Here is a 25,501-nt window from a genome sequence, read left to right as displayed (position 1 = left end):
GGAATGTTTCCCAAAAGAATCCATAGGTCACATGTTTCCTTATTGTCTTGCTTCTTTAATTGTTATTTTCCATATAGAATGTCTAATTGTGCAGCTTTGCATGAACAGACTGCATTCACAATGCATGCTGTAAGCTAATATACTTCTCTCATCATGTATTTCTAACATTTTTAAAATGTATAATTAGCAGAGCAGTTCTCAACTGCACAAACATTTTGTTGCTCCTAATAGTGCACACTGCAAGTTGCTGAGGGCCCTACAGCTTAGGTATGGCCTGTGCTGCTGCTGAAGCTACCATCTGTGTAGGAGAATCACTGCTATGTACTACATTGTTAACCATGAACCTTCTGCCTAGTGCATAAAATGGTCAATAAATTATACACTTCCCCATCCTTATGGATGTGGTAAGGTTATCACAAAGTTGTGAATGTCATATGGCTAAAACAATAAATATAAATACAAAATTAAGGAAAAGTAGAAACCTTTTATGCAGCATGATGACTGCCAATACATCTGGCTTATATTTTTTTTTTGTTTTTTTTTTTTTTAAGTATTTTTATTAATTTTTCATCCTTTGACAATTGAACCTTCTTCTAATTGGTGCTCTTTCTCAATCAGTGGGTGTCCTTTGTCTTGTCAACCTCTTGGAGTTAATATCAAACCTTTGGACTTAAAGGTTGCCAGCCACCCACATTTGTGCTGCAAATTAAGTGTCAGTATTGGTGTGGGGGCAGAGATGAAATTAGATCTACCTCAGTGTTATTAATGCTGCTCAAAGTGGTATTTTTGTTTACTTATTATGTAATATTCAACACTCTCCTGTGTGAGCTCAAGCACAGATTTGTAGTAGGTTCATGCAAAAGCTGTCCCTGCTTCCATGGCAGTGCATCGTCCGCAGCACTGCCTGTCATGGAAGTACATAGCACAGGACATTCTCGGCCTCTGCAGTCATCACAGCTGATAATATACTCTGGATACATGCCATAAACTTTCTCCCTCTCAGAAGGGGATGGCAGGCTCCGCCTTCATACTGTGTGTTCACCCTTGCTGGTTCCTTCAATACTAAGATCACTAAAAAAACCTAGTCACCTGGTTACAGTCTAGGCTGTAGCCTTGTATTCCACAAAGCCAGCTGACCCATATGCTGCAGTTTAATTAGTTTCTGATAGCTAAGATTTTGTTGTTCAGTTCAGATAACATTCTGCAGTTGTGACTAGGTGAATGTGTATAATTAGTAAGGAAGGAGTATTGTCACCTCACAGCATGAGGTTCTCCATTTTGATTCCCATCTGTGGTACTTTCTGTGAGGAGTCTGCATGTCCTTCCTATGTTCATGCGTATTTTCTCCAAATGCTGTAGTTTCATCCCACATTCCAAAGAAATGCAATAGCTGGACTGCATACTCTTAATTGGCCATAAACGCATGTGTGGTTTTAAAGAACAATCTTGGTAGGGATAGTCGCCTGGTACTGTGAGCCCTGGCTCTAAACGATTGTCACTGCTGACATGCCATTCTAACCCATGTATGAAAATGGGAGCAAAAGGTTGTGAATGGATGGATCAGGTAACCCATGCTTGTTGTAGTTGTAGCTTATGCAGTGTCCAGCTTGTGCATGAATGATAGTAAGTGATTAAGGGAATTTAACCTTTTGATAAATGTATACTTAGGAAATGTACAGTAGAATAAGACCACAAGCTCCTTTTGGGTGGACATAAAGGCTACAGCTGTCTGTGCTTCTGGTCCCACAGATAGGTGTGATCTTCTGATACTGAAGGCATTACTCTGCAATCTAATTTAATGTGAGACCAATGCCAGCAGACCAAGTTTGTGTTAACTTCAGGTGTGAAATTATTTCAAAGTACTGTATAATTTAAAGCAGTGAATGTCGGTTTTCAGAAAAACATGTATATATTTAAATATAAGCTCAATGCTGTGAACTACATTTATAAACCAATGTTTTTCTAATGTTATTTTATTTTCAGAAGTCCAACGTTAGTCAAAAATATACCTGCTGGGCTCGGGTATGGTGCAGCTTTAAATGCAAGCTTGCAGGTAATTACAATTAGTATGTTTCATGTTTGATTGGTGGCACTAATTCTCATTAGTTCTTAATCACAGAACTCCTCTTTTGTGGATTTAGTTTTATGTCACATATTTTGTGAATTGCATGTGTCACTTAAACAAAGTACTATGGCAGTTATAAACGGTGGTTTAATAAACAGGACAAGTTGATTTTCTAAGTACCAGTGGTCTCAGGCATGCTGTTTTGATCTGAAGAAGCAAGAAGGACACCCTGTGGCAAAAAGTGGAACATCCATCTTGGCTTCAAATGTGAGATTGATAACAGCCTCTGTAAATGCATGTGGTTTGATATTAATATTTATCCAAGCTGTCATAAATGATTTCACATCATAGTCTTAGCTAGTGAGCCGCTTATGAAAAAAACGTTAAAGTTTAATTACAGTATATACTTTTTATGTACAAGATGCAACATGTCTTGACTTTTTAATCCGTGGTAGTTCTAGCTATTTTTTTAAGTTATTCATTTCCTCTTTTCAGCAATAAAACACACAGGTCCCAGTAAAGCCACTTTATTGAAATGTATGTGAGTAGTAACCACGTGAAACTTTTGTGTTCAAACATCTGAACACTACCGTACTTCATAAAATTAATCATGTTAACTCAGTTGCGTTACAATATCTATTGATGTTAAGATGGTACTGTTTCTGTTCATCAATAACATTCTCCTCTTGGCTGATTACAACAAGCTTTATTTCAAAAATATCTAACCTTCTGTTCCACAGACTTGCATTTAACAAAATGACAACAAACTACATGCAGAAATTTAGTTTTGCTAATTTTTTGTTCATGGTCTTGTGTAGTCTGTATATTTTGAATACACGTTGCTCAAATTAATTGTACATAAAATTAATGTAGATGAAAATAATTGGCTAGGCTTAAGGACTAATTGGCTAGGCTTAAAATGGCCCACAAAGGCAGTTAGCCTAGTACTAATCTATGAATCTATGTGAGGTAATATTTCAAAGCCCCATCAATATAACTGAAGCATTTGCCAAAGTTTGACTACATATTCAGACTGTTAACAGATACATTCAAATGACTGGTTTAATGTAACTCTACTCTGTAGTTTCTGTATTCCGTACTGTTGAATGTGTGATTGTACCTGCCTAAAATATATTTTGGCTTCAGGTAAAGAAGCACTAAGGACCAGGGAATGCTAAAAAATTCTGCAAGACCTTCCAGGCTCTCTGTCATCGTATCGCCTTACAGAAATAACCACTGTATTTCATGTGAGATCCCTGTTTGTCTATTTTCGTTAAGTATGTCAGGGATGTACAGGGTACATGTGACTCTTTGGTGAAGTAATGGAAGAAGCAGTTAAGAGACATTTTGCCAAAAACTTTACAAGTGGAAGTTGTAGGCACAGGATTCAAACCCATGTTTGCTGGCACTTATTTGCTGCTCTAATTACTGTTACAGTTAAACTTGCTAGAACTTGGATTTCATAAACAAACTGTTATGTCATTCTACTTTGCAGTTTACAGTCACGTACAGCCTTGTCATCGTTTTCATCCAGTATGCCGGTCATTAATTTATCATGCATTGCAGCAGTTTACTTCAGTATTTAAAAATGAATACATTAATGAATGTACCTACAGGGTGTAATGTCTGCACTTACCACAGAGCATGCTGCCTGGCACATCAGAATGATGGGAGGTCAGGATTTGTGTCAAAAAGCAGCAGAAGTTAGTCATTTGGAATTATTTCACCAAACAATAACTACTGCTTCTGTGGAAAAGAAATTTACTGCTCTATTTAGACAGGGCACATAATCTGCTGAGGAGGCAAATTCTGTGATGGTAAATTCAGACATGGCACTAGGCTCTTGCTGGGTGAAGGGAATTGCAGACTCTTGAATGTCCTTCAAAATGCCTAATCTTATACAAAAAAGGCTTAGTACAGATTCAGCCATACTAATGCATATGTTGTTTTGTTTCACTTGCTAGGCTGCTCTGGCAGAGAGCAGTTTACCTTTACTTGGTAACCCGGCACTGATAAACAATGCATCCACTGGTTTACTACAGACGGTTCATGAAGACCTTAATGGTTCACTAGACCATCTTGACAGCAATGGACACAGTAGTCCTGGTTGTTCTCCACGGCCACACATGTAAGTAGTGAAAGAGCAACTACTCTGCTTTTGTTTCCTTATTTATTATGTATTTGTTTTGTATATAATATGCATTGTTAACATTTACAGATATTTCTTTGTCAGGAAATCTGCTGAGTGTCATTGCAGCTACCAAACAACTATATGTAGTGCATTTCCTATTCATAAGATTGACAAATGTTAAAAAGTAATTGATCATGAATAGTGTAAACATTATTCCATCTATTTTACACACCTGCATAAATGAAGGGTAGTCACTTTGCAGCTGATGCACATTGTAATTAGACTGATTATCTGGAGTCCCTGACAATATGAAGAAACCTGACCAAACTCCAGCACACATTGATGGCATCACAGCTATAATACAGTATAAATGCTTAAAACAATATACTTAGGATACAAAACCCCAGCTGTGTCTTACAAATCCAGTAAAGTGATAAAGCCCTCTTACATGCTAGACATGATCCTGTAAATTATTGTATGATGGGGTGGGAAGGAAATGAGTTAGGTAGACCCTGGGAATACATACTCATAACAGAGGAGGACCTCAGAATAAAACACAGAAAGGAGAGATTTTTTTGTTATAAATTATATGCAAGAGTATAGATTTTACATGTGAAATGATGGAAGAAACACTGAAGTGGTATATAGACTGCCAGAAGAGAAGTAAGCAATACATTGTAGGGTGTTCTTCTAATGTCCTATAAAGAAGAATAACATAATATGGACATGTGCACTGCAGATGGCACATTAACAATTGACTACTAACTTATAGAGTAGCTGCTTTGTGTGAGTGAATAAGGACCAAGATGAAAGATTATAAGAAGAATAATGGATCTTGGCTAAATATTTCGAAATATTCTTTCTTATAAAAATTGAAAGAAGTCTAAAACATTTTCCTGTGCAGAATATGGGTTAAATAATGAGAGGATTCAAGCATCAAAACTTAATTCTTCTAGGTTACTCTGGTAAAGATAGAATACTTTCATATATTTTGAGCCTCTAAAATCTATAGATTGAATAAAATAGACTTCTGAAGAGATAGTCCTTGCCTGCAGATACATTTTTTTCTTACTCTTTGATTATAAAAGTTTGATACCTGACTTTCAAAGTGCAATTACAGAATCACTCTTGGAATGTCTAGACTCATATTTCTGAGTCTTGGTATGCTGAAATAAAAAAAAAATACAGGAAAAGAGCGACTGTTTCACATTGCTCTCCTTTAAACTTCTTTTTTTTTAGTGGGGCAACCCACATTCGTCCCCATACCCCACCCTTACATATACAAACATTCTTTGAAGTGGCAATCTCAGACATAGTACTAGAAATATGAACTTTCATTCATTCAGTCACCACGTTTTAGTACTTGGCAGTTGGAGTCTTGGCATTCTAAATGGTTACTGCAGCCAGATATTCAGCATTTTTCTCAGCAATGGGTTAAATGAATCATAAAAACATAACTTACAGAAGCTTTGTGAAGAAGTATGAGGACTTGAGAGTATGGTGAAATAATGCTTGGCAGATTGGAAATTACAGGGATATATTAGCCTGCCCAAGAAGGTTGTGAAACCAGATGCAGCAGGGGAAGCCATTTCCCACATCTGGAAGGTCCACTCCTCCACATAACACCCACTGTGGATGACATTTATTGTGCTTTGTTATTAATCTCTCTCTCTCTCTCTGTCTGTATATATATATATATATATATATATATATATATATATATATATATGGGTTCCATACACTAGATTGAATTTTCACTAATTCGAAATAGTGCATGGAATGCTCACTGCAGCAAAAGTGCACTTAATTGAAAGTGCACTTACGCGAAGTTCAGTACAATGAACGGGTGTTGTACTGAACTTCCGTGCAGTATTCACGGACCTTAGGGTTAGGGCACGGGTCATAGTAAGGGGATAGCTTTACTAACTATCCCCTTACCCTAACCTGTGCCCTAACCCTAAGGTCCATGACTATCACACCATAGTGGAGGACAAAGCTTGTTTTTTATGTCCTCCACTGTGCTGTGGTGTTTTCGGTGAAGTGCACTTACGCAAAAGTTCACTTTTATTAAAGTGAACTTTCGCAGAAGTGAGCCTTCCTATTACACGTTTTAAGTAGTGAACTTTCATTCTTGTAATAGGAATCCATATATATATATATATATATATATATATATATATATATATATATATATACATATCTAGGGGGATTGACAGATAGCTATATGTATATATTTTAAAATAATTGTGATATAAAATAGCTTCTCTGCCCAATATTTGAAGGTTGGTATGGGATGCATAATTGTTGCTGAATGAAATTCGTTACATTGAATATATAAAAGCCAATAAAAGTCTTTTGCCGTTTCCCGGTTAGGGGTCACCACAGCGGAACTCCAGTCCGCTAATGACTGGCAGTGAATTTTTACTGTGTTGAGTTGCCAGCCCGGCACCTAACCTTCAAAGAATGGACACTCACACATGCTTGCACCTACGTGCATGTCTTTCAGTTCACTCGACTGCGGGGAGGACATGCAGACTCCACACAGAAGACGCTCCAGCCGAGAATCGAACCGGAGAACCTCTTGCTGTGAGGCGACAATATTAACTGCTGCTCCACCGCATATTAGAAGTAGCATGCTGACACACACACACACACACACACACACACACACACACACACACACACACACACACACACACACACACACACACACACACACACACACACACACACACACACACACACACAAAAACTCTCTCAATAGTTCCTTTCATAGCAAAGTAAAGTTTCACACATTGAATATGCATTGAGTCAAAGTAGTCATTTCACATTATGCTTTGTTTGACAGGATCATCTGTTTCTTCAACTTGTATGCCTGTTTTTCTTTTTGCTTGGTGTGTGTGTGTGTGTGTGTGTGTGTGTGTGTGTGTGTGTGTGTGTGTGTGTGTGTGTGTGTGTATGTTGTGAAGGGGCAAAGACCAGTAATGTAATAATTCAAATACTCTAAATTAAATCTGGATTTATGAAGTTAGTCTTAAACCTTGGAGGAAAAAGCATATATCTGCAGACAAAACATGACAGCACTCTAAATAAATCCTAGCAGCTGAATGTTTCTACTATTATTTCTGTACACTTTTGCCAGTATTTTTACATGACTACAACTGAATTCTAGAATTAATATACTTGGGAAGCACTTAGCAGCAATGTTCTTATGCCTGTACTTTACCATTCAGGAATATGGACAGCTGAAGACCCACTACAGACTCTTTCCTATTGTTTGGTTTAATATCTCATTCTGATTTCAAGAAGTAGGCAGATATGACAATAGATATCAGTGCTTATATCACATTTGCTTACTTTACTGCTGTCATTTCAATGCATACAGCAATCTGAAGTAACAAAACAAAAGGCATATGAGAACTTGGAACATTTTTAAAAATATCTGTTTTCTTGTATAATGAAATGCAAGACCTAAAAGTCTGAATCAGGGATTAGTGTCAGTCCAAAGAATCTAAGGAGGAATAAAAATTAAGGAGAAAGAAGAAGCTAGCCATCTCAAACTAACTTGGCCGTCAGTGGCAGTGTGTATCTTCAGTTCGTCTTTGTTTTGAATTACACTAGTTCTGTCCTTGTACTATAGACCAAAATATTTTTGAGTTGAACCACTAGCAGTCGTCTACTAACAGTATTTCCTGCTATTGCGTTAGAACTGTGGAGACTCAAATACTTGGTAGAGAACTGAGAAAAGAACACAAGGAAAGATATTTAAGTAACTGCTTTTTTGCTAGCATAGTCAAAGACACAAATGTTAGAATCATTTCAATAGTTGTGTAATTTACTGGTGGCATCTTTATATACAAACACACTTGTACACAGATGTACTCATACTGCCCCACACGCACACACATACACACTTTTTGCTGCCAAGGAACTAAGTAAAGTTCTATCATTCCCAAGTACTGGAGTAAAGGCTAAATCAGAATGTGGCACTTAGCTTTCTTAGCTTTGTCTTGCTAGCATCTACCCAATTCTATAACCGTGTGAAGCTGGAGTTCAGTGTTAACAATATCAGTGGGGATAGCAGGTAGTACATTTGCCTTTGTTTCCAGGAAGATCCAAAGACTGCAGGTTCTGTTCCTACACAAGGTAGTTGGATTTATATTCCACTGATGACATAGCAGAATAAACTAGCATTACGGAGGTGTCGTACACTTAAACTTTTGTCCTTCTAATGAGACTAACGACATACATTTTGGGCTGAATCTTTGGTATAAGCTTTACATTGTGGATGTTGCTGATTTTTATTTATTATTTATTTTCATTTATTTTCTCATTCTTTAATTTTCATTTTAGTTATTTTGTACACCCATGTATATTTATATATGCATATTCATTATGATTTCTTATATATATGTTCCATTTTTACCTCAATTTTATCAGTCCATTTAGTTTGAGCACTTGATGTATCATACTTCAGGTACTTTTGATGATGAATGGATTGGTAGCCAGGATTTATGGCTATCCAAACACAGTTCTTTACTATTATGAGCATGAGAATGGATATACCATAATATTAAAATAACTTTTTAATTCTGTGTATGCACCACCTTGGGATGTTTAGCCTTACATTCAGGAATGACTCTATTAGTATATACAGTACCCTTTGTATTTTCTACCAAAAAATGAAGTTGTTTCAAATTTATTAATATTCATGAGCAAATGATTGTGATTGGCTCTGTACTAGTATTTAAAAGATGATTAAAATGTAACTTGACTACATTGTGTTACACTGAGGAAGGCTGTTTGCCGAAACTAGTCTGTTATGGACACAAGTATCTAATAAATTTATTGAACTCTGTGCTGCTTTGCTGGTCTATTTGGTCAATTTGGTTACATGGTTTGGACCGTGCAAACCCTCGTGCATAGGACTTGGTATGTACTTTAACTTGAAGCCCATCTGCCAGAGTTAGTAACAGTTGTTAAAGATTTCATGGAACTCAGGAAAAACAGTAGGGATAGCCTTATTAGGGAATACTCTAACAAGAAGAACACATGCAACTACATTATGATACACTTATTATTATAAATACATAAAACAAATGTACCATTTCAGGCCCTCCAATCCTTGTTCCTTCAGTTGTCATTTACTATAGTGGTATGTATTTGCCATCAAAAAGATTAGGGGCTTTGACTTAGCACACCTGTAACACTGACCCTGTCCACAGACATTGGCAGTTAAGACATATTTGCAGAACAAAACACAATATTTGACTCAGTAATAACATCTGCAGTTGATAAACATCCAAACCATTCCTAAAAATCCAAGAAATAGCTTTTAAACATAACTTCCTGCAATACAGCAGCAACCCTTAGCTGTGCATTTTACAGACCAAATGAGCACTGAGACTTTTACCTACACCACACATAATGTTGAACATTGAGAGTGTTAACAGAAAAAAAAAACTTCCTTTTTGGTCTGCGAAAAACATATTTCAAGAGTTTCCATGAAAAAAATTATTAGTAACACTGGACTCTAAGAAGCCAAAATAAGAAGAATAATACCAAGAAGCAGTAATCCACGACCAAAACGGCTGCCAAATAATCCTCTTCTTTATTTTACAAAACGAAACACTACAGGAATACTTAAAATCAAGCGCTTTCGCCTGATCAATATCAGGCTTTATCAAGACAAAAGTATGTGTGATGTGCCTAGGTTTAAATACTCTTCTCAATTAAAAATTGCTTTACTTAATTAGATTAATTAGATTTGAAAACAAGTAACTCAATTAATTAATTGATTAACCCACAGTCGGGTTTTAAAGTGCTAGTGCCCTTGTTCAAAGTTTATATAACAAAACACATAACTACACGCCCCATTCTCTTTAAAAACATAAATCTACTGACAATGAATGGTGAATCATTAAAAGCAACACAGTTCTTTACAAAAAATACAAGTGTATGCATAAAACATGTCATTATAAATGTTTAAATGCATTTTCAAAAATTAATATTTTAAACAGTGTGCTGTAAGCTTGTTTAAAAACTGATCTCAATAGTAATAGCAGTCAAAACATTAAAAACATTAAAAACCAAGACTGAAATGACAAGACTACCATGTAACAAGGGGGTAAACTTGCTCATATCGAATCCTACTAAGCAAATCACTGTGCGCAGTGTTGCTGAACCTTCTGCTAAAATGCCATGTTAAAATATCCTGTTACCAAAACTACTTGGAATGGTTAAATAAATAAATACATTAGACACTGGACTCTAAATTTCACACCTAGACCAGTTCAGAAGGAAATGAGCAGACACCGAGACAGGAAGTGATCAGTCGAAATCTCCGCTAACACACAACCCGGCAAATTACAGAAATCTTCCAGGTAGCACTTTTACTTGGCATTATATTTAACAAAGAGATTGTCATGTGATAATAACCAAAGAAAATCAACCACTTAGCAAGTAATCCTCATCTAATTGTGTTTAACAGAAACTACTTAAATCTCAGATAAACCCACCCAGCACATTCTATGTCTTCTAAAGTGAGTGAAGTAATATAGATCTGCCCATGGGGCTGCTAGAGAAAAGACAAAAAACGATTTTATATATATATATATATATATATATATATATATATATATATATATATATATATATATATATATATATATATACAGATAAAATATACTACCTTATTCAAAATAGCCTGAACTTTCTAAAAGGTATCTCCTTTCCAGAATTCTCGCCAAGATGGGTAAAGGTGAGGTAAGTTCCAAGATTCCAAGTTCAACCACTCAAAAACAATGGAGCAAAAAATCTGCGACAGAAACAACAAAGGTGCTGATTCATAGGGAATGTCATGCCCTCTCCCCCTTCCTTAAACACCAGACAGATAATGTTCACAACAGACTTATTCAGCCTATAAGCTCAGAAAGCATGATAGCATAAAAGACAGTGTTTCACAGTAGGGCAGTAGAAATAGTTTTCCTGTGTGTGAATAAAGAAGCTATATTAACATTATATCAAAAACACATCTTTGTCATAAGATAAATGGAGTTTTCCTCATCTCTCCACACACAGCTCCTTGTCTAAAAGAGCCTTGGTTACTACTACAGTATTGGAAGATGAATTACAAAATTAGTGCAATTCTGAGGTACTCCATCTAAAGAGTGAGGTTAATGTTAAAACTTAGGGTTTCAGTTATAGTTTACAGGTTAAAGGTCTAGGGCTAGGATTAAACTTAATGTTTTATAGTCAGGATTGGGGTTGTATTTTACAGTTAGCATTTTCAGGGTTAATACTAGGGTTTTAAGGTTAGGTTTAGAGTTTTAGGAATAGGACTTTAAGGGGATCTACTTCAGTAGGTCGACTTACTGAAAGGCCAAAGACCATAATGCCGAAACAGAAATGTCGTAACTGCATGATGACGAAACTTACATGATCAACAATCAAAACCATGATAATGTAGTGAATGCAGCTGAAACACATAAGTATGGACTGTAAGTGTATACACCTTTAAAAGACTGTAAAATATACACAAAAAGCAAAAACAAAATGGCCAAGACAATGTACAATGCTCCAGGTACAGTAGCAGCAATACATGCAACAACTAAGCAGGTGCTACACAAATTACCATAAATAAAACCACTGTACAGTTTTTACAGGGGAGCAAGCCCTCCTGCACCCCCCACGCATACTGCAAATTATATATACCAGCTCCGAGACTGCGCTACAGTGGGGACAAGAGTGCAATTTTTTAAATAGCATACTGATGTGTTTATTTGTTTATTTATTTAACATTTGTTTACCAGGAAAGTCCGACTGGACACATGTCCTTTTTCAGCAGAGGCCTGGGGAAAAAAGCTCCATGAGTAACAGTAAATTTTCATGCACACAATCAAAAAGTATAAAGTAAACAAAATGTAGTATTTAGTTGCATTCACTACATTATCACAGTTTTGACTGTCGATCATGTGAATTTTCATTGTTGTGCAGTTCCGCTATTTTTGTCTTGGCATTATGGTCTTTGGCCTTGTGGTAAGTTGATCTACTGAAGCAGATCTCTTTAAGGTTAGGTTTAGGGTTCTTATGTGGAGCAATGAACAGATCTATAAGAAAGAAAACAAAAATCTGTTTCTAATTTCACCAGGTGGATATAACTCATCAGTGTTATTCTGAAAAAAAATAGCTTGCAAATGTGAGTTACACCCATCTGATGGAAGTAAATATTGCCATGTAAAGGCATCACGTAAGCTGAATAAGGCAATATTTTTATGGCTAAAGAAGTGTACTCAAGGTTCAAATAGGGGAAGATGAAAACTATCACTGACAAATAGGTTCTTTCATAAAGATAACCTTAAAACATAACTGTATTTAGTTCCAAAACTAGAACTTTGCAAACTCTACCCGCTGCTGACAGCAGGAGCAATATTCCATTACTGGAGCCAAAAATCTAGGTAAAATCACAATGATATGCTGATTCCCAGGATTAACAAAAAAAAAATAAAACAAAACACTTGAGGCATAGGTCATCATCCCAAAATTAACACCATTGATGTATTGAAGGAATAGACCAGTATGCAGTAGGAACAAAGGGGGCTAGCAAGACACCTGACCCCAGCTGATCAACACCTTGCCTGATAACCAAATATATGTCCCAGAGTTATTATAAAGACTGTGAAAAAGATGAACTGCAGGAGGAGAAGCTAACTGAATGAGATGTTAAACCGAGGCCCCATCTGCCAGAGTTGGTAGTTCAGTTGGATGTAAAAGCTCCCATAGCACCTATCAAAAAGTGTAGGGAAGTTTCTCAATACCTTGGCTAAATTTTCCCTAGTAGTATGAATGCTGCCTCGGGTCTGCCCTGAAAAGAGGCTACCAGCCTACTGGGACTAACCCAGTCAACAAAGTATAAATAAAATGATATATTAAAAAAAATCCTAATCAAGAACAAAAGGGCCAAGCTGATACTATGGTAAACATTTTTCATGTCCACTGAGACTGGCACCACTGCTGACTACCCTGGCCATTCAAACAAGTATTTAAATAATAGAAGGTGATGGCACATCTTTTACACACACTTTCCCACAGTATTGATAGCCATCAAATTAACTCCAAACAATAACCTGACAGTGTTGAAGAATTAATTTTACTAAAAAGCTATAGCCCACATTAAGAAGGCTAAAGTCTTCCAGTTAGAAAGCAATTTCCCATCTTACTATTTTTTATAAAGGGAATATAAACATATGATGTTCCAGACTAAGTGCATGCACCTGCCCTCATCCAGCCATATTTAATTCAGGACCACCAGTAAACTTTCAGCAGTAACATCACACCAGGGTTTAAAAAAGGAATAAGACACCCCATCTTGGCCCAGAGCACAAAATCACAGAGGAAGTGGCAAAAAGTAAAAGTAATTTAGAATGTGTAATGTGCTGCGATACACTGTCTCTTAACCCACTTCCCACCTTTCTGGAGCCCAATACCAATGCAGTAAACCAAATGAGCACCTCCACATATCTGAGAAAATGCTTGACACTTAACCACTCTAAAAAGAGCTATATGGTCATTGCTAAATGCCCCATCTTAATTGCTAAACCTGTATACCACTTTAAGTCACAGGTAGCACCCCTATAATTGTAAGAATCATACTCACTTACTGCTATTCTGTAATGAAAAGTAATCAGAAATTTGTAATTGCTCTAGTCTGAGACACATCAGTAAAATATTTGTGCAAAATGCCTCCTTCATGAATAGTATACACCATTGTAAGCCGCCAGTCTCTCTAAAACACATGCAGCTTTCCTAGCTTAGTGAGATACAGTTTAGTAAAGAAGGCATCTGAGTATAAGTACCATGTTTTGGTCCAGCAATCAAAGCTTATGTTGATGTAAAGTCTTCACCTTGACATAGCATGAGCATATAACAAAAATACCAAAGCATTATTCAGACTTACATGGTCCTATGCCCACTAAGCCAGGCCACATTTACAGACAACATGTTGATAAGTTCACAGGTGTACACTCAGCTAACTACCACTGGGGCTTTATAAGCCTAGCCAAGCATTCAAGACATATCACCTCATCATAAGTCTCACTAGTCTTATATGTAAAGCCATGGAAAGAATTGTCATGGAGATGGTCAATAGAGATATAGTAAACCTCCAGACACTGGAGCCAACCCAGTTTGGATTCATCAAGGGCAGATCATGCCTACTCAACCTGGTGGACTTCTTTGAGAAGGTCACCAAAGCAATGGATGAGGGCAAAATTGTTCACACTGCTTACCTTGACCTGGCCAAGGCATTTGACACACTATCCTACTTGGGCATTGTTACCAAACTCAAGAGGTTAGGTACAAACCCATATGTCACCCAGTGAATAGCCAACTGGTTCACAGACAGAAACCAGGAAGTTAGAATTGGGGAGTCCACCTCTACAAAGAGGCCAATCACAAGTGGAGTGCCTCAGGAATCAGTCCTTTGACACCTCCTTTTTAGGTTCATAGGTGTATTCTAGGCTAAAGACCCTGGAGACTTTACAAGCCTGGCCCATAGGATTACCCTGGCATCGTGCCACCCGACCTTAGTTACCAGTGCTTCTGTCGAGTAGAGCCACTGGAGTTATCCCCAGGGTGAATTTTCTATTTCCCATCCACTCATCAAGATTTCTCTTGAAGAGGGCCAGTGAGGTGCTCTGTTTGACATGTATGGGAAGTCTATTCCATAGCATGGGCAGTCCAGCACATTCTGTTGATTGTGGTAATGAGGTTGAGGTCTCTGGAGCATGTAGTGTGGAGAGATTGGGATTTCTTTAGATGTAGCATTTCTAACAGAGCTGGGTCAGACATGGCTTTGTAAGCCAAACAGAGATCACCTCTAAGTAGGCGATATGAGACAGAGAATAGTTGGAGTTTTTTGAGTCTGTCCATATAGTACAAATGTTTAAGGCCTAGGATCCTCTTTGTGAGGTACTTTTGCGGCCTCTCCAGTTGTTGCAGGTGTCTAGTGAGGTACATGAGAAATAGGGCATTGTACTTGATGACTGGCTTAATGAGGGAAGAGTAGAGGGAGACAATGGCCTCTTACTTCCTGGATGCAAAACCCTTAGTAATGAGATGTGCCCCATAGAAGGACTTTCTGGGCACAGTGACAATGTGGTGGTCAAAAGAGAGGTTGCTGTCAACCTGTGTTCCCAGATCTCTCATAATGCCTCCTGAGTTCAGTGGACTACCATCGATGTGGTAATTCATAGGAACTGGGTTTTTACAAAGGGAATGATGACACATTTTTTTGCATTGAGCTTAAGGCCATGGTTCTGACACCAGTCGTTGGTCTCAATGAGACCTTTCTGTAGGATGTCAATATCACTTGGGGAGTTAATAATAGCTCCCAACTTGCAATCGTCTGCAAAGTTTGTCAGCCAGAGTCCCTTCATGTTGGCCTGGACTTCAGAGAAGTAGATACTAAACAAGAGAGGACCCAAGACCGAACCCTGTGGGACTCCACTCGTGACTGGTCATCAGTCTGACTTGGAGTCAGCTACTTTCACACTGTGAGTTCTATCTGTGAGCCAGTTTAAAAGTCACCTCATGATATAGGAGTTGATGCCTAGTTTAGTGAGTTTTTCTATGATTCCTGAGTGGGGAATGGTATCAAAGGCCTTGGCCAGATCACGGTAGGTATGAATCACCTTGCCTTCATCCACAGCTCTGGTGACTGACTCAAAGAAGTCAACCAAGCTGAGCAGGCAACCCTTCACAAAACCAAACTATGCGGGATCCAGAGTTTGGAGATTCCCTATAACCTTGTTTATTAGGTCCCATGATGATGCATTCCATAGCTTTGCATATCAGACTCGTCACACTACTGGGGTGATAGTTCCCATGGTCTGCAGTCACTCCTCCTTTGTGGAGAGGGATGACTGTAGCAGTGCGCCATTCAATAGGGACAAAGCCTGAGGTGAGGCTGTGATTAAACAGGGCACACAGGTGTGGTGCCAGTTCACTCTGTAGTTCATGTAGAACACAGCCAGGGATAATGTCAGGCCCCATAAAAACTGTATTCTTGGCCTTGGAAAGTGCTGTTTTAACCTGTGCAGCAGTAATACTGGGTGTCTGGCAATCTACTGGTATTGTGATTGATCCTTGGGAGGGGGAGGGGTAAAGTTGACACTGAATCTGTCGGCCAGTATATTGGCAATATCTGCTGGCTCAGTATAGGAGGTACCATTGTGCAGGAGCTCAGTGCAAATCTGGGTATTGATATGGAGATTCTTTACATAATTATAAAAGGCCTTGTGGTTGTCTTTACTTTCTGCTGCAATTCTGTTTTCAGAGCTAGCTTTAGAGGATTTGATGAGAGATCTCAACTTTTTGTTGAGGCTGATAAGGGAGTTTTTCCAGTCTTGGGACTTCACCTTATTCTGCATCAGTTTCCTCCTTCTGTTGTAGAGTTTGTTTATGGCAGGGGACCACCAGATTGGCTTCATTTTTTTGGAGGAGAGTGTCTTAGTTCTATTGGGTATGGCAAGATCCATGCATTTCTTTACATTTTCATACAGTGCATTGCTGTATGATTCAGCAGTCATGCAGCTATTCTCCATTTGCATGGATGCAGTCAGCCACCTCTGTTTTTAGGAGCCCAAAGTTAGCTTTGGGGAATTTTTACATGGTGGTTACCTTTGCGGGGGGGGGGGGTGGTGGATTTCCAAGTTGATTAGTTTGTGGTCGAAATTAACCAGGGGGGAGTTGACTATTGGTGTAGAGCAACAGTTGTCCATGTTAGTAATGACTAGGTCAAGGATGTTGCTACCTCTAGTGGGGGTAAGAACAAGCTGGTCCAGGACATTGGAATTATTGAATTCCAGGAAACGTTGGGCAAGTGTATTGGTACATGAATAGTTTTCCCAGTTAATGGAGGGGTAGTTGAAGTCGCCCTATATGAGAGTGTTAGGTTGGACCCTAATATTCTCCAGGGTGCTTAAGAACATGGAGTGTGAGTCTTGGGACATGCTTGCAGTCGTATAGCAGGCTACGACCTGAATTGATGTCTTTCCCAATGTTAGCTGCACCTGAAATATCTCTGATGCATTATGTTGGGACAGCCAATCTGGAGGTGTCCACAGCCTTTATGAATATGGAAACACCACCGCCTTTGGAGCTTCAGTCCAAGTTCTAGGGCTGAAAGGTGTGGAATGTGTTATAGTCTGGTAGTGCAGGGGTGCTTTCTGCTGCCCTGAACCATGTCTCTGTTACAGCACAAATGTCGATGTTCTCTTTTTTAAGGAGTGCATTGAGTGAGTGCATTTTGAAATTTAGACTTCTAGCATTGAGCAGCATGACCCTCAGATTGTATTTGTTTGTAGCTGTTATGGTGATAATTTGGTCTTTGGAACACTGCATAAAAAAGGCACTATAATGATGACAAGAGCCTTGGCCAGTATCCAGAAGCCCAGGAGTGACAGATGCAGACCATCTCTGGCAAAGCATTGAGGTATGTCAATCATGTCATCCCAGGCAGAAACATACTGGATCCCCTTAGATTGACACCGAAACTTAGCCAATTGTTGAAATCAATCATTTGCTGCTTGCTTGGCATTTACTTCTCAGATGTCAAGGCCAATGTCACTGGTCTCTGTCTGACTAAATTTGCAGATGATTGCAAATTAGGAGCTGTCATTGAATCTAATATTGACACAAATATTCTACGGGTGGAGCTGACACAGACAAACAACTGGTGTCAGGGCCATGAACTAAAACTAAATGCCAATAAATGCATAATAGTATCCTTTGGGAAGTCATCCATCCCTGGTAAGTATCATATTGACAACATACTCCTTAGAGCTGACCCAGTAGTCAGGGACTTAGGGATGCACATAGATATTAATCTAACCTTTGAGCATCACGTGTCTACAGTGGTGAGGAAATCATTCGATGTTGCTCAACTTATAAACAATGGTGTGCCATCTAAGTCCAAGGAAGTCATTGTTCCACTGTGTTCAGCATTCATCAGACCTATTGTTGAGTACACTGCCCCATTTGGTATGTACCTAACCAAACATATCCAACAATTGGAATGTCCACAGAGGTTCCTCACTAAAATAATACAGGGCATAAGTAATATGCTCTGTGCAGACCACCTCAAGGCCATATACCTGTATTCTGTCTCCTGCAGGCTTTGAGGGAGATCTATGCCTGGCATATAGGGCATTGTCAGACCACACTCTGATGGAACTCCTGCATATCTACAAAACAAACAGCACCAGAATTACCTGTTCTAAAGACTTAAACCTTGCCTGTGATATAAATAGGACCTACTGGAGAGATAGGTATGTATCCCAGACACTACCCTGTCTATGGAACAGGCTACCCATCCATCTGAAACAGAGTTCCTCCCTAACCCAGTTCAAGTGCAACTTGGACAATTGGATGGGAAACTGGAAATTCATCCCTGGTTTGGCACCTATGTTTCTAATGGACACAGATAACCTGTAAATGGTTCATCTCCCAGGCCTATGCTTACACTTACAAGAGTAGCTGAACTTGTTAGAGATTTGGGATGCATGGCTAGGCTTAAAAAGGCCCTTGTGGTCGTTAGCCTAGTAAACACCTATGAACCTATAAGATGTATCCACCAGGTTTATGTGCTGGTCTGAGCAAATCTAGGCAAGTTTCCCAAATGTATCTCACGTTTATGTGCCTTAGAGGTTATTTTAAGGGGTATATGTAAACTAGTGAAAGATATTTACAGGCTGCCTCAGTCCATCAGACACATAGTTAATAGGCCAGAGACATATGTTAGATTTCCCATCCACTGGTTCATGTTTCTCTTGAATAAGGTTAGGGAAGAGCTCTGGATGTTCTTCATCTCACATTGCTGCAGTCCTTACTTATGGGTAGTCCGCTGTCCTCGGTCGGCCCGAATACCAAAGTATTAGGCTGACGTCGGTCATGGGCGCACAGCCCTGACATCAGAGCATCAGGGTATAAAAGCGCATGACCGACGTCATATCCTCAGTCTTTTTTGCCGCATGGTCCGATGCAGAAGCAGCGTTGCAAGTGCCGTCGCTTCTGAAATTTTTCGATTTCGGAGTTTCAGACATACCAAGTTGGCTAAGTACCCGCTAGAGCATTTTGTTTTTTCTTGCCTCAGTTGTTTACCGGATGTCAGAAAAAGTGAATAATTGTATTTCTTGTGGGAAGCAGATACCGCATAGGGATTACCACTCGCTTTGTATCCCTTGCTTGGGACCGGAGCACGACGTAGTTGGGTGTCGGTTTTGTGCTAGGTTTAATAAGCGCACTATTAAGAGAAGGCTAGATTGGCGCTAGGTTGAGTCTTTGGCAAAGGTGTAATTATAATATGCCGCCGGATCCTCCGGCGCTTCGAAGAAGCGTAAAGACAAATCTGTAAAGCCTAGACAGGATGATTTGTCCATTTCGGACGCCGGTCCTTTAGAGACTGCAGTGGAACAGGTGGAGCCGGCTGAAGTTTCTGTTGAGTCTCAGGGGGAAACCTTGATTTTACAGGATGTGGCCTCACAGGAGTCAGGTCAGGCTGAAGGGGCCTCTCAGGTTACTCTTCTCCCTTCTTTGTCTAAGGGGGTTAGGCCTTCTGCTTCTGTTTCTAGGGCTCCTTCTAAGGGCAGGTCTGTTTTGCCTTCTTCTGGAGTTAGTTCTGGTTCTTCAGGGTCTGTACCTAAGAAGCATATGCTTAAGATGGCAGAAGATTTGATTTCTTTAATTAGAGGTTCCATGCCCCCTCCTGATAAGAGGCCCAGGGTAGAGCCAGAGTTGCAAATTTGGAGCAGGCCTCAGATGATTCTGAGTCTTCTGCTGAAGATATTCAAGATTTTCCTCCTTATTCGATTCGATGCAGAGGATTCTACTCCTTCTGCTTCCCTCCAGAGGATTTTTCATTTTCAGAAACCTTACACTCTATGAGGGAACATTTTAAGTGGGAAGGACAGGATTACTCAGATTCCAGAAAGAGGCTTAGAGAGTTCTTGTTTTACCACAGCACAGACCCTTGGCTATTCCTCCTGTTTTGGATGTTGTTCAGGATGTTTTTCGGAGGCCTCATTCAATCCAGATTCTATGCCTCCTGCACCAGTTAAACCGGATAGGTATTATAGGGTACCTGAGGCTCATAAATACCTATATAAGAGTCCTAGGGCGGACCCGAAACTATTAGTCAGGGGCCTAAGGGTGTTAGGGCTTCTGTTGTAAAGAATCCGGTTCCTCTAGATAAGGAAGCTAGAGCTTTGGACAGATGGGGTAAGAAGGTGTACACCTCTTCTACTTTAGCAATGAGGGCTTTAAATTGCCAGTTTCATATGTTGAAATATCAGAATTTCCTCCCTCTCAGCTAAAATCTAAAGTGGATGCTTTGGCAGAGGGCATTGAGTGTAAAGAATTGCAAGATTTGGTGCATGTTTCTGAGCAGGTGGGGAAACATTCTTTGCAGTGTGGCTTTGATGCTTTGCAGGCTTCTTCGAGAGTGGCTGCCACTGGTTCAGTTCTTCAGAGGCATGCCTGGCTTAAGGATCAGAATTTATCTGAGCATGTTAAGTCTAGAATTCTGGATGCCCCTTTACAGTCCGAAGTTTTGTTTGGTCCTCCTGTGGAGTCTGTTTTGAAGAAAATGGAGGACAAGGCTAAGTCTATGCAGACTGTTAAAGATTTTTTGCAGGTTCAACCTCCTAAGTTTAGTAGAAATTGGCCTGCTAAGGGGTGGACATACCCTTCTTCTGATTCCCAGTCTAGGGGTAGATCTAGGCAGGGTAGGGGCAGGGCTCAGAGTACCTTTAGGCCTAGAACATGGAGTTCGCCTGCTCAATCTGCTGGTGAGGGTAGGGGCCAGTCCTTTCGTAAACAGGCCCAATGACCTGCATTTTCAGCTACCAGATCCTTCTTGCCTCGTAGCTCCTTTGGGAGAAAAACTAGCTCTCTTCAAGCAAAATTGGTTTTTAATCACCCAAGACAAATGGGTGTTGGACATTATAAGCAAAGGTTACAAGTTTTATTTCCATACTTTGCCTCCTTTCAAAGGTATGCCAGACATTCCTCCTCGACAAAGGATGGAGGCTCACAAACAGATTTCTTTACTTCTTCACATGGGAGCCATACAGCCAGTACCTCCTTCAGAAGTGGGTCTAGGGTTTTATTCCCGCCTGTTTCTAGTACCAAAGAAAGGGAACACGTGGAGACCGATTTTGGATTTATCTCTCCTCAACACTTATTTGGACATTCCAAAGTTCAAAATGTTGACATTACAACAGCTTTTGCCTCTCCTGGGAAAAGATCACTGGATGGTAACTTTGGATCTAAAAGAGGCTTATCTTCATGTTCCTATCAGGCCCAGTTGCAGGAAGTACCATGCTTTTGAGCTGGGAATTTACATTATCAGTTCTCTGCATTGCCCTTTGGCTTATCTACTGCCCAGAGTGTTCACAAAGGTTCTGGCTCCAGTGATAGCCTTTTTCAGGATGGAAGGAATACAAATTTATCCTTATTTGGACGATTGCCTGATTATGGCACAAGACAAGGACGAGCTTCTTCAACATCTACAGTATGTGATGGTAGTGTTAAGATGCCTAGGGTATTCTGTGAACGAAACAAAGTCCAGTCTAGTACCCTCTCAGGACATGTGCTTTCTGGGTGTGAGACTGAATACAGCTTCCCAGATGGCCTTTTTGACCCCGGACAAACAGAAAAGTCTTTCACGTTATTTCCAACAAATGTCTCTACAGTCCAGGCTGACTGCAAGGACAGTCCTTCAAGCCTTGGGGTTCATGGCATCTTGTATTCTGGTGCTTCCCAATGCCAAATTGCATATGAGGAAGCTTCAATGGTATCTCAAAAATCTATGGACACAACACTGCCAGGATCTAGACACTGTCATTCAGATAATACCTTGCATTCAGAAGGAATTTTTGTGGTGGGCTCAGAATGTCACCTAAACAAGGGACTCTCTGTGACCCGACCAGAGGCTAGTCAGATTCTAACGACGGATGCCTCGGACAAGGCTTGGGGAGCACACCTCGATGGAAAATGGGTGCAAGACACGTGGCCTGCCAGACTTCAACATTTGCAATCGTCTGCAAAGTTTGTCAGCCAGAGTCCCTTCATGTTGGCCTGGACTTCAGAGAAGTAGATACTAAACAGGAGAGGACCCAAGACCGAACCCTGTGGGACTCCACTCATGACTGGTCATCAGTCTGACTTGGAGTCAGCTACTTTCACACTGTGAGTTCTATCTGTGAGCCAGTTTAAAAGTCACCTCATGATATAGGGGTTGATGCCTAGTTTAGTGAGTTTTTCTATGATTCCTGAGTGGGGAATGGTATCAAAGGCCTTGGCCAGATCACGGTAGGTATGAACCACCTTGCCTTCATCCACAGCTCTGGTGACTGACTCAAAGAAGTCAACCAAGCTGAGCAGGCAACCCTTCACAAAACCAAACTATGCGGGATCCAGAGTTTGGAGATTCCCTATAACCTTGTTTATTAGGTCCCATGATGATGCATTCCATAGCTTTGCATATCAGACTCGTCACACTAATGGGGTGATAGTTCCCATGGTCTGCAGTCACTCCTCCTTTGTGGAGAGGGATGACTGTAGCAGTGCGCCATTCAATAGGGACAAAGCCTGAGGTGAGGCTGTGATTAAACAGGGCACACAGGTGTGGTGCCAGTTCACTCTGTAGTTCGTGTAGAACACAGCCAGGGATAATGTCAGGCCCCATAAAAACTGTATTCTTGGCCTTGGAAAGTGCTGTTTTAACCTGTGCAGCAGTAATACTGGGTGTCTGGCAATCTACTGGTATTGTGATTGATCCTTGGGAGGGGGAGGGGTAAAGTTGGCACTGAATCTGTCGGCCAGTATATTGGCAATATCTGCTGGCTCAGTATAGGAGATACCATTGTGCAGTAGCTCAGTGCAAATCTGGGTATTGATATGGAGATTCTTTGCATAATTATAAAAGGCCTTGTGGTTGTCTTTACTTTCTGCTGCAATTCTGTTTTCATAGCTGGCTTTAGAGGATTTGATGAGGGATCTCAACTTTTTGTTGAGGCTGATAAGAGAGTTTTTCCAGTCTTGGGACTTCACCTTATTCCACATCAGTTTCCTCCTTCTGTTGTAGAGTTTGTTTATGGCAGGGGACCACCAGATTGGCTTAATTTTTTTGGAGGAGAGTGTCTTAGTTCTATTGGGTATGGCAAGATCCATGCATTTCTTTACATTTTCATACAGTGCATTGGTGTATGATTCAGCAGTCATGCAGCTATTCTCCATTTGCATGGATGCAGTCAGCCACCTCTGTTTTTAGGAGCCCAAAGTTAGCTTTGGAGAATTTTTACATGGTGGTTACCTTTGCGGGGGGGGGGGGGGTGTGGATTTCCAAGTTGATTAGTTTGTGGTCTAATCTAACCAGGGAGGAGTTGACTATTGGTGTAGAGCAACAGTTGTCCATGTTAGTAATGACTAGGTCAAGGATGTTGCTACCTCTAGTGGGGGTAAGAACAAGCTGGTCCAGGACATTGGAATTATTGAATTCCAGGAAACGTTGGGCAAGTGTATTGGTACATGAGTAGTTTTCCCAGTTAATGGAGGGGTAGTTGAAGTCGCCCTATATGAGAGTGTTAGGTTGGACCCTAATATTCTCCAGGGTGCTTAAGAACATGGAGTGGTGGTCTTGGGACATGCTTGCAGTCGTATAGCAGGCTACGACCTGAATTGATGTCTTTCCCAATGTTAGCTGCACCTGAAATATCTCTGATGCATTATGTTGGGCCAACCAATCTGGAGGTGTCCACAGCCTTTATGAATATGGAAACACCACCGCCTTTGGAGCTTCAGTCCAAGTTCTAGGGCTGAAAGGTGTGGAATGTGTTATAGTCTGGTAGTGCAGGGGTGCTTTCTGCTGCCCTGAACCATGTCTCTGTTACAGCACAAATGTCGATGTTCTCTTTTTTAAGGAGTGCATTGAGTGAGTGCATTTTGAAATTTAGACTTCTAGCATTGAGCAGCATGACCCTCAGATTGTATTTGTTTGTAGCTGTTATGGTGATAATTTGGTCTTTGGAACACTGCATAAAAAAGGCACTATAATGATGGCAAGAGCCTTGGCCAGTATCCAGAAGCCCAGGGGTGACAGATGCAGACCATCTCCGGCAAAGCATTGAGGTATGTCAAGTCATGTCATCCCAGGCAGAAACATACTGGATCCCCTTAGATTGACACCGAAACTTAGCCAATTGTTGAAATCAATCATTTGCTGCTTGCTTGGCATTTACTTCTCAGATGTCAAGGCCAATGTCACTGGTCTCTGTCTGACTAAATTTGCAGATGATTGCAAATTAGGAGCTGTCATTGAATCTAATATTGACACAAATATTCTACGGGTGGAGCTGACACAGACAAACAACTGGTGTCAGGGCCATGAACTAAAACTAAATGCCAATAAATGCATAATAGTATCCTTTGGGAAGTCATCCATCCCTGGTAAGTATCATATTGACAACATACTCCTTAGAGCTGACCCAGTAGTCAGGGACTTAGGATGCACATAGATATTAATCTAACCTTTGAGCATCACGTGTCTACAGTGGTGAGGAAATCATTCGATGTTGCTCAACTTATAAACAATGGTGTGCCATCTAAGTCCAAGGAAGTCATTGTTCCACTGTGTTCAGCATTCATCAGACCTATTGTTGAGTACACTGCCCCATTTGGTATGTACCTAACCAAACATATCCAACAATTGGAATGTCCACAGAGGTTCCTCACTAAAATAATACAGGGCATAAGTAATATGCTCTGTGCAGACCACCTCAAGGCCATATACCTGTATTCTGTCTCCTGCAGGCTTTTGAGGGGAGATCTATGCCTGGCATATAGGGCATTGTCAGACCCCACTCTGATGGAACTCCTGCATATCTACAAAACAAACAGCACCAGAATTACCTGTTCTAAAGACTTAAACCTTGCCTGTGATATAAATAGGACCTACTGGAGAGATAGGTATGTATCCCAGACACTACCCTGTCTATGGAACAGGCTACCCATCCATCTGAAACAGAGTTCCTCCCTAACCCAGTTCAAGTGCAACTTGGACAATTGGATGGGAAACTGGAAATTCATCCCTGGTTTGGCACCTATGTTTCTAATGGACACAGATAACCTGTAAATGGTTCATCTCCCAGGCCTATGCTTACACTTACAAGGGTAGCTGAACTTGTTAGAGATTTGGGATGCATGGCTAGGCTTAAAAAGGCCCTTGTGGTCGTTAGCCTAGTAAACAC

General features: G+C 40.1%; 1 protein-coding gene across 10 annotated transcripts in view; it reads left to right on the top strand.

Annotated features, from left to right (window-relative positions):
- The window catches only part of FOXP2 (forkhead box P2), a 756,067-nt gene that overhangs the window by 703,899 nt on the left and 26,667 nt on the right, over nucleotides 1-25,501 (top strand). For all 10 annotated transcript variants that reach the window (XM_044084429.1, XM_044084433.1, XM_044084432.1 and 7 more), the window contains 2 exons: nucleotides 1,984-2,053; nucleotides 4,030-4,193. In XM_044084429.1, coding sequence (XP_043940364.1) covers nucleotides 1,984-2,053; nucleotides 4,030-4,193 — 234 coding nt within the window. The remainder of the gene's footprint in view (nucleotides 1-1,983; nucleotides 2,054-4,029; nucleotides 4,194-25,501) is intronic.

This window comes from Protopterus annectens, chromosome 9.part0, assembly GCF_019279795.1.
Source record: "Protopterus annectens isolate FY-2018-M chromosome 9.part0, PAN1.0, whole genome shotgun sequence".
NCBI classification, from domain to species: Eukaryota; Metazoa; Chordata; order Ceratodontiformes; family Protopteridae; genus Protopterus; species Protopterus annectens.
The sequence above is the reverse complement of the archived record's forward strand: the minus strand, read 5'-3'. Positions and strand labels throughout refer to the sequence as shown.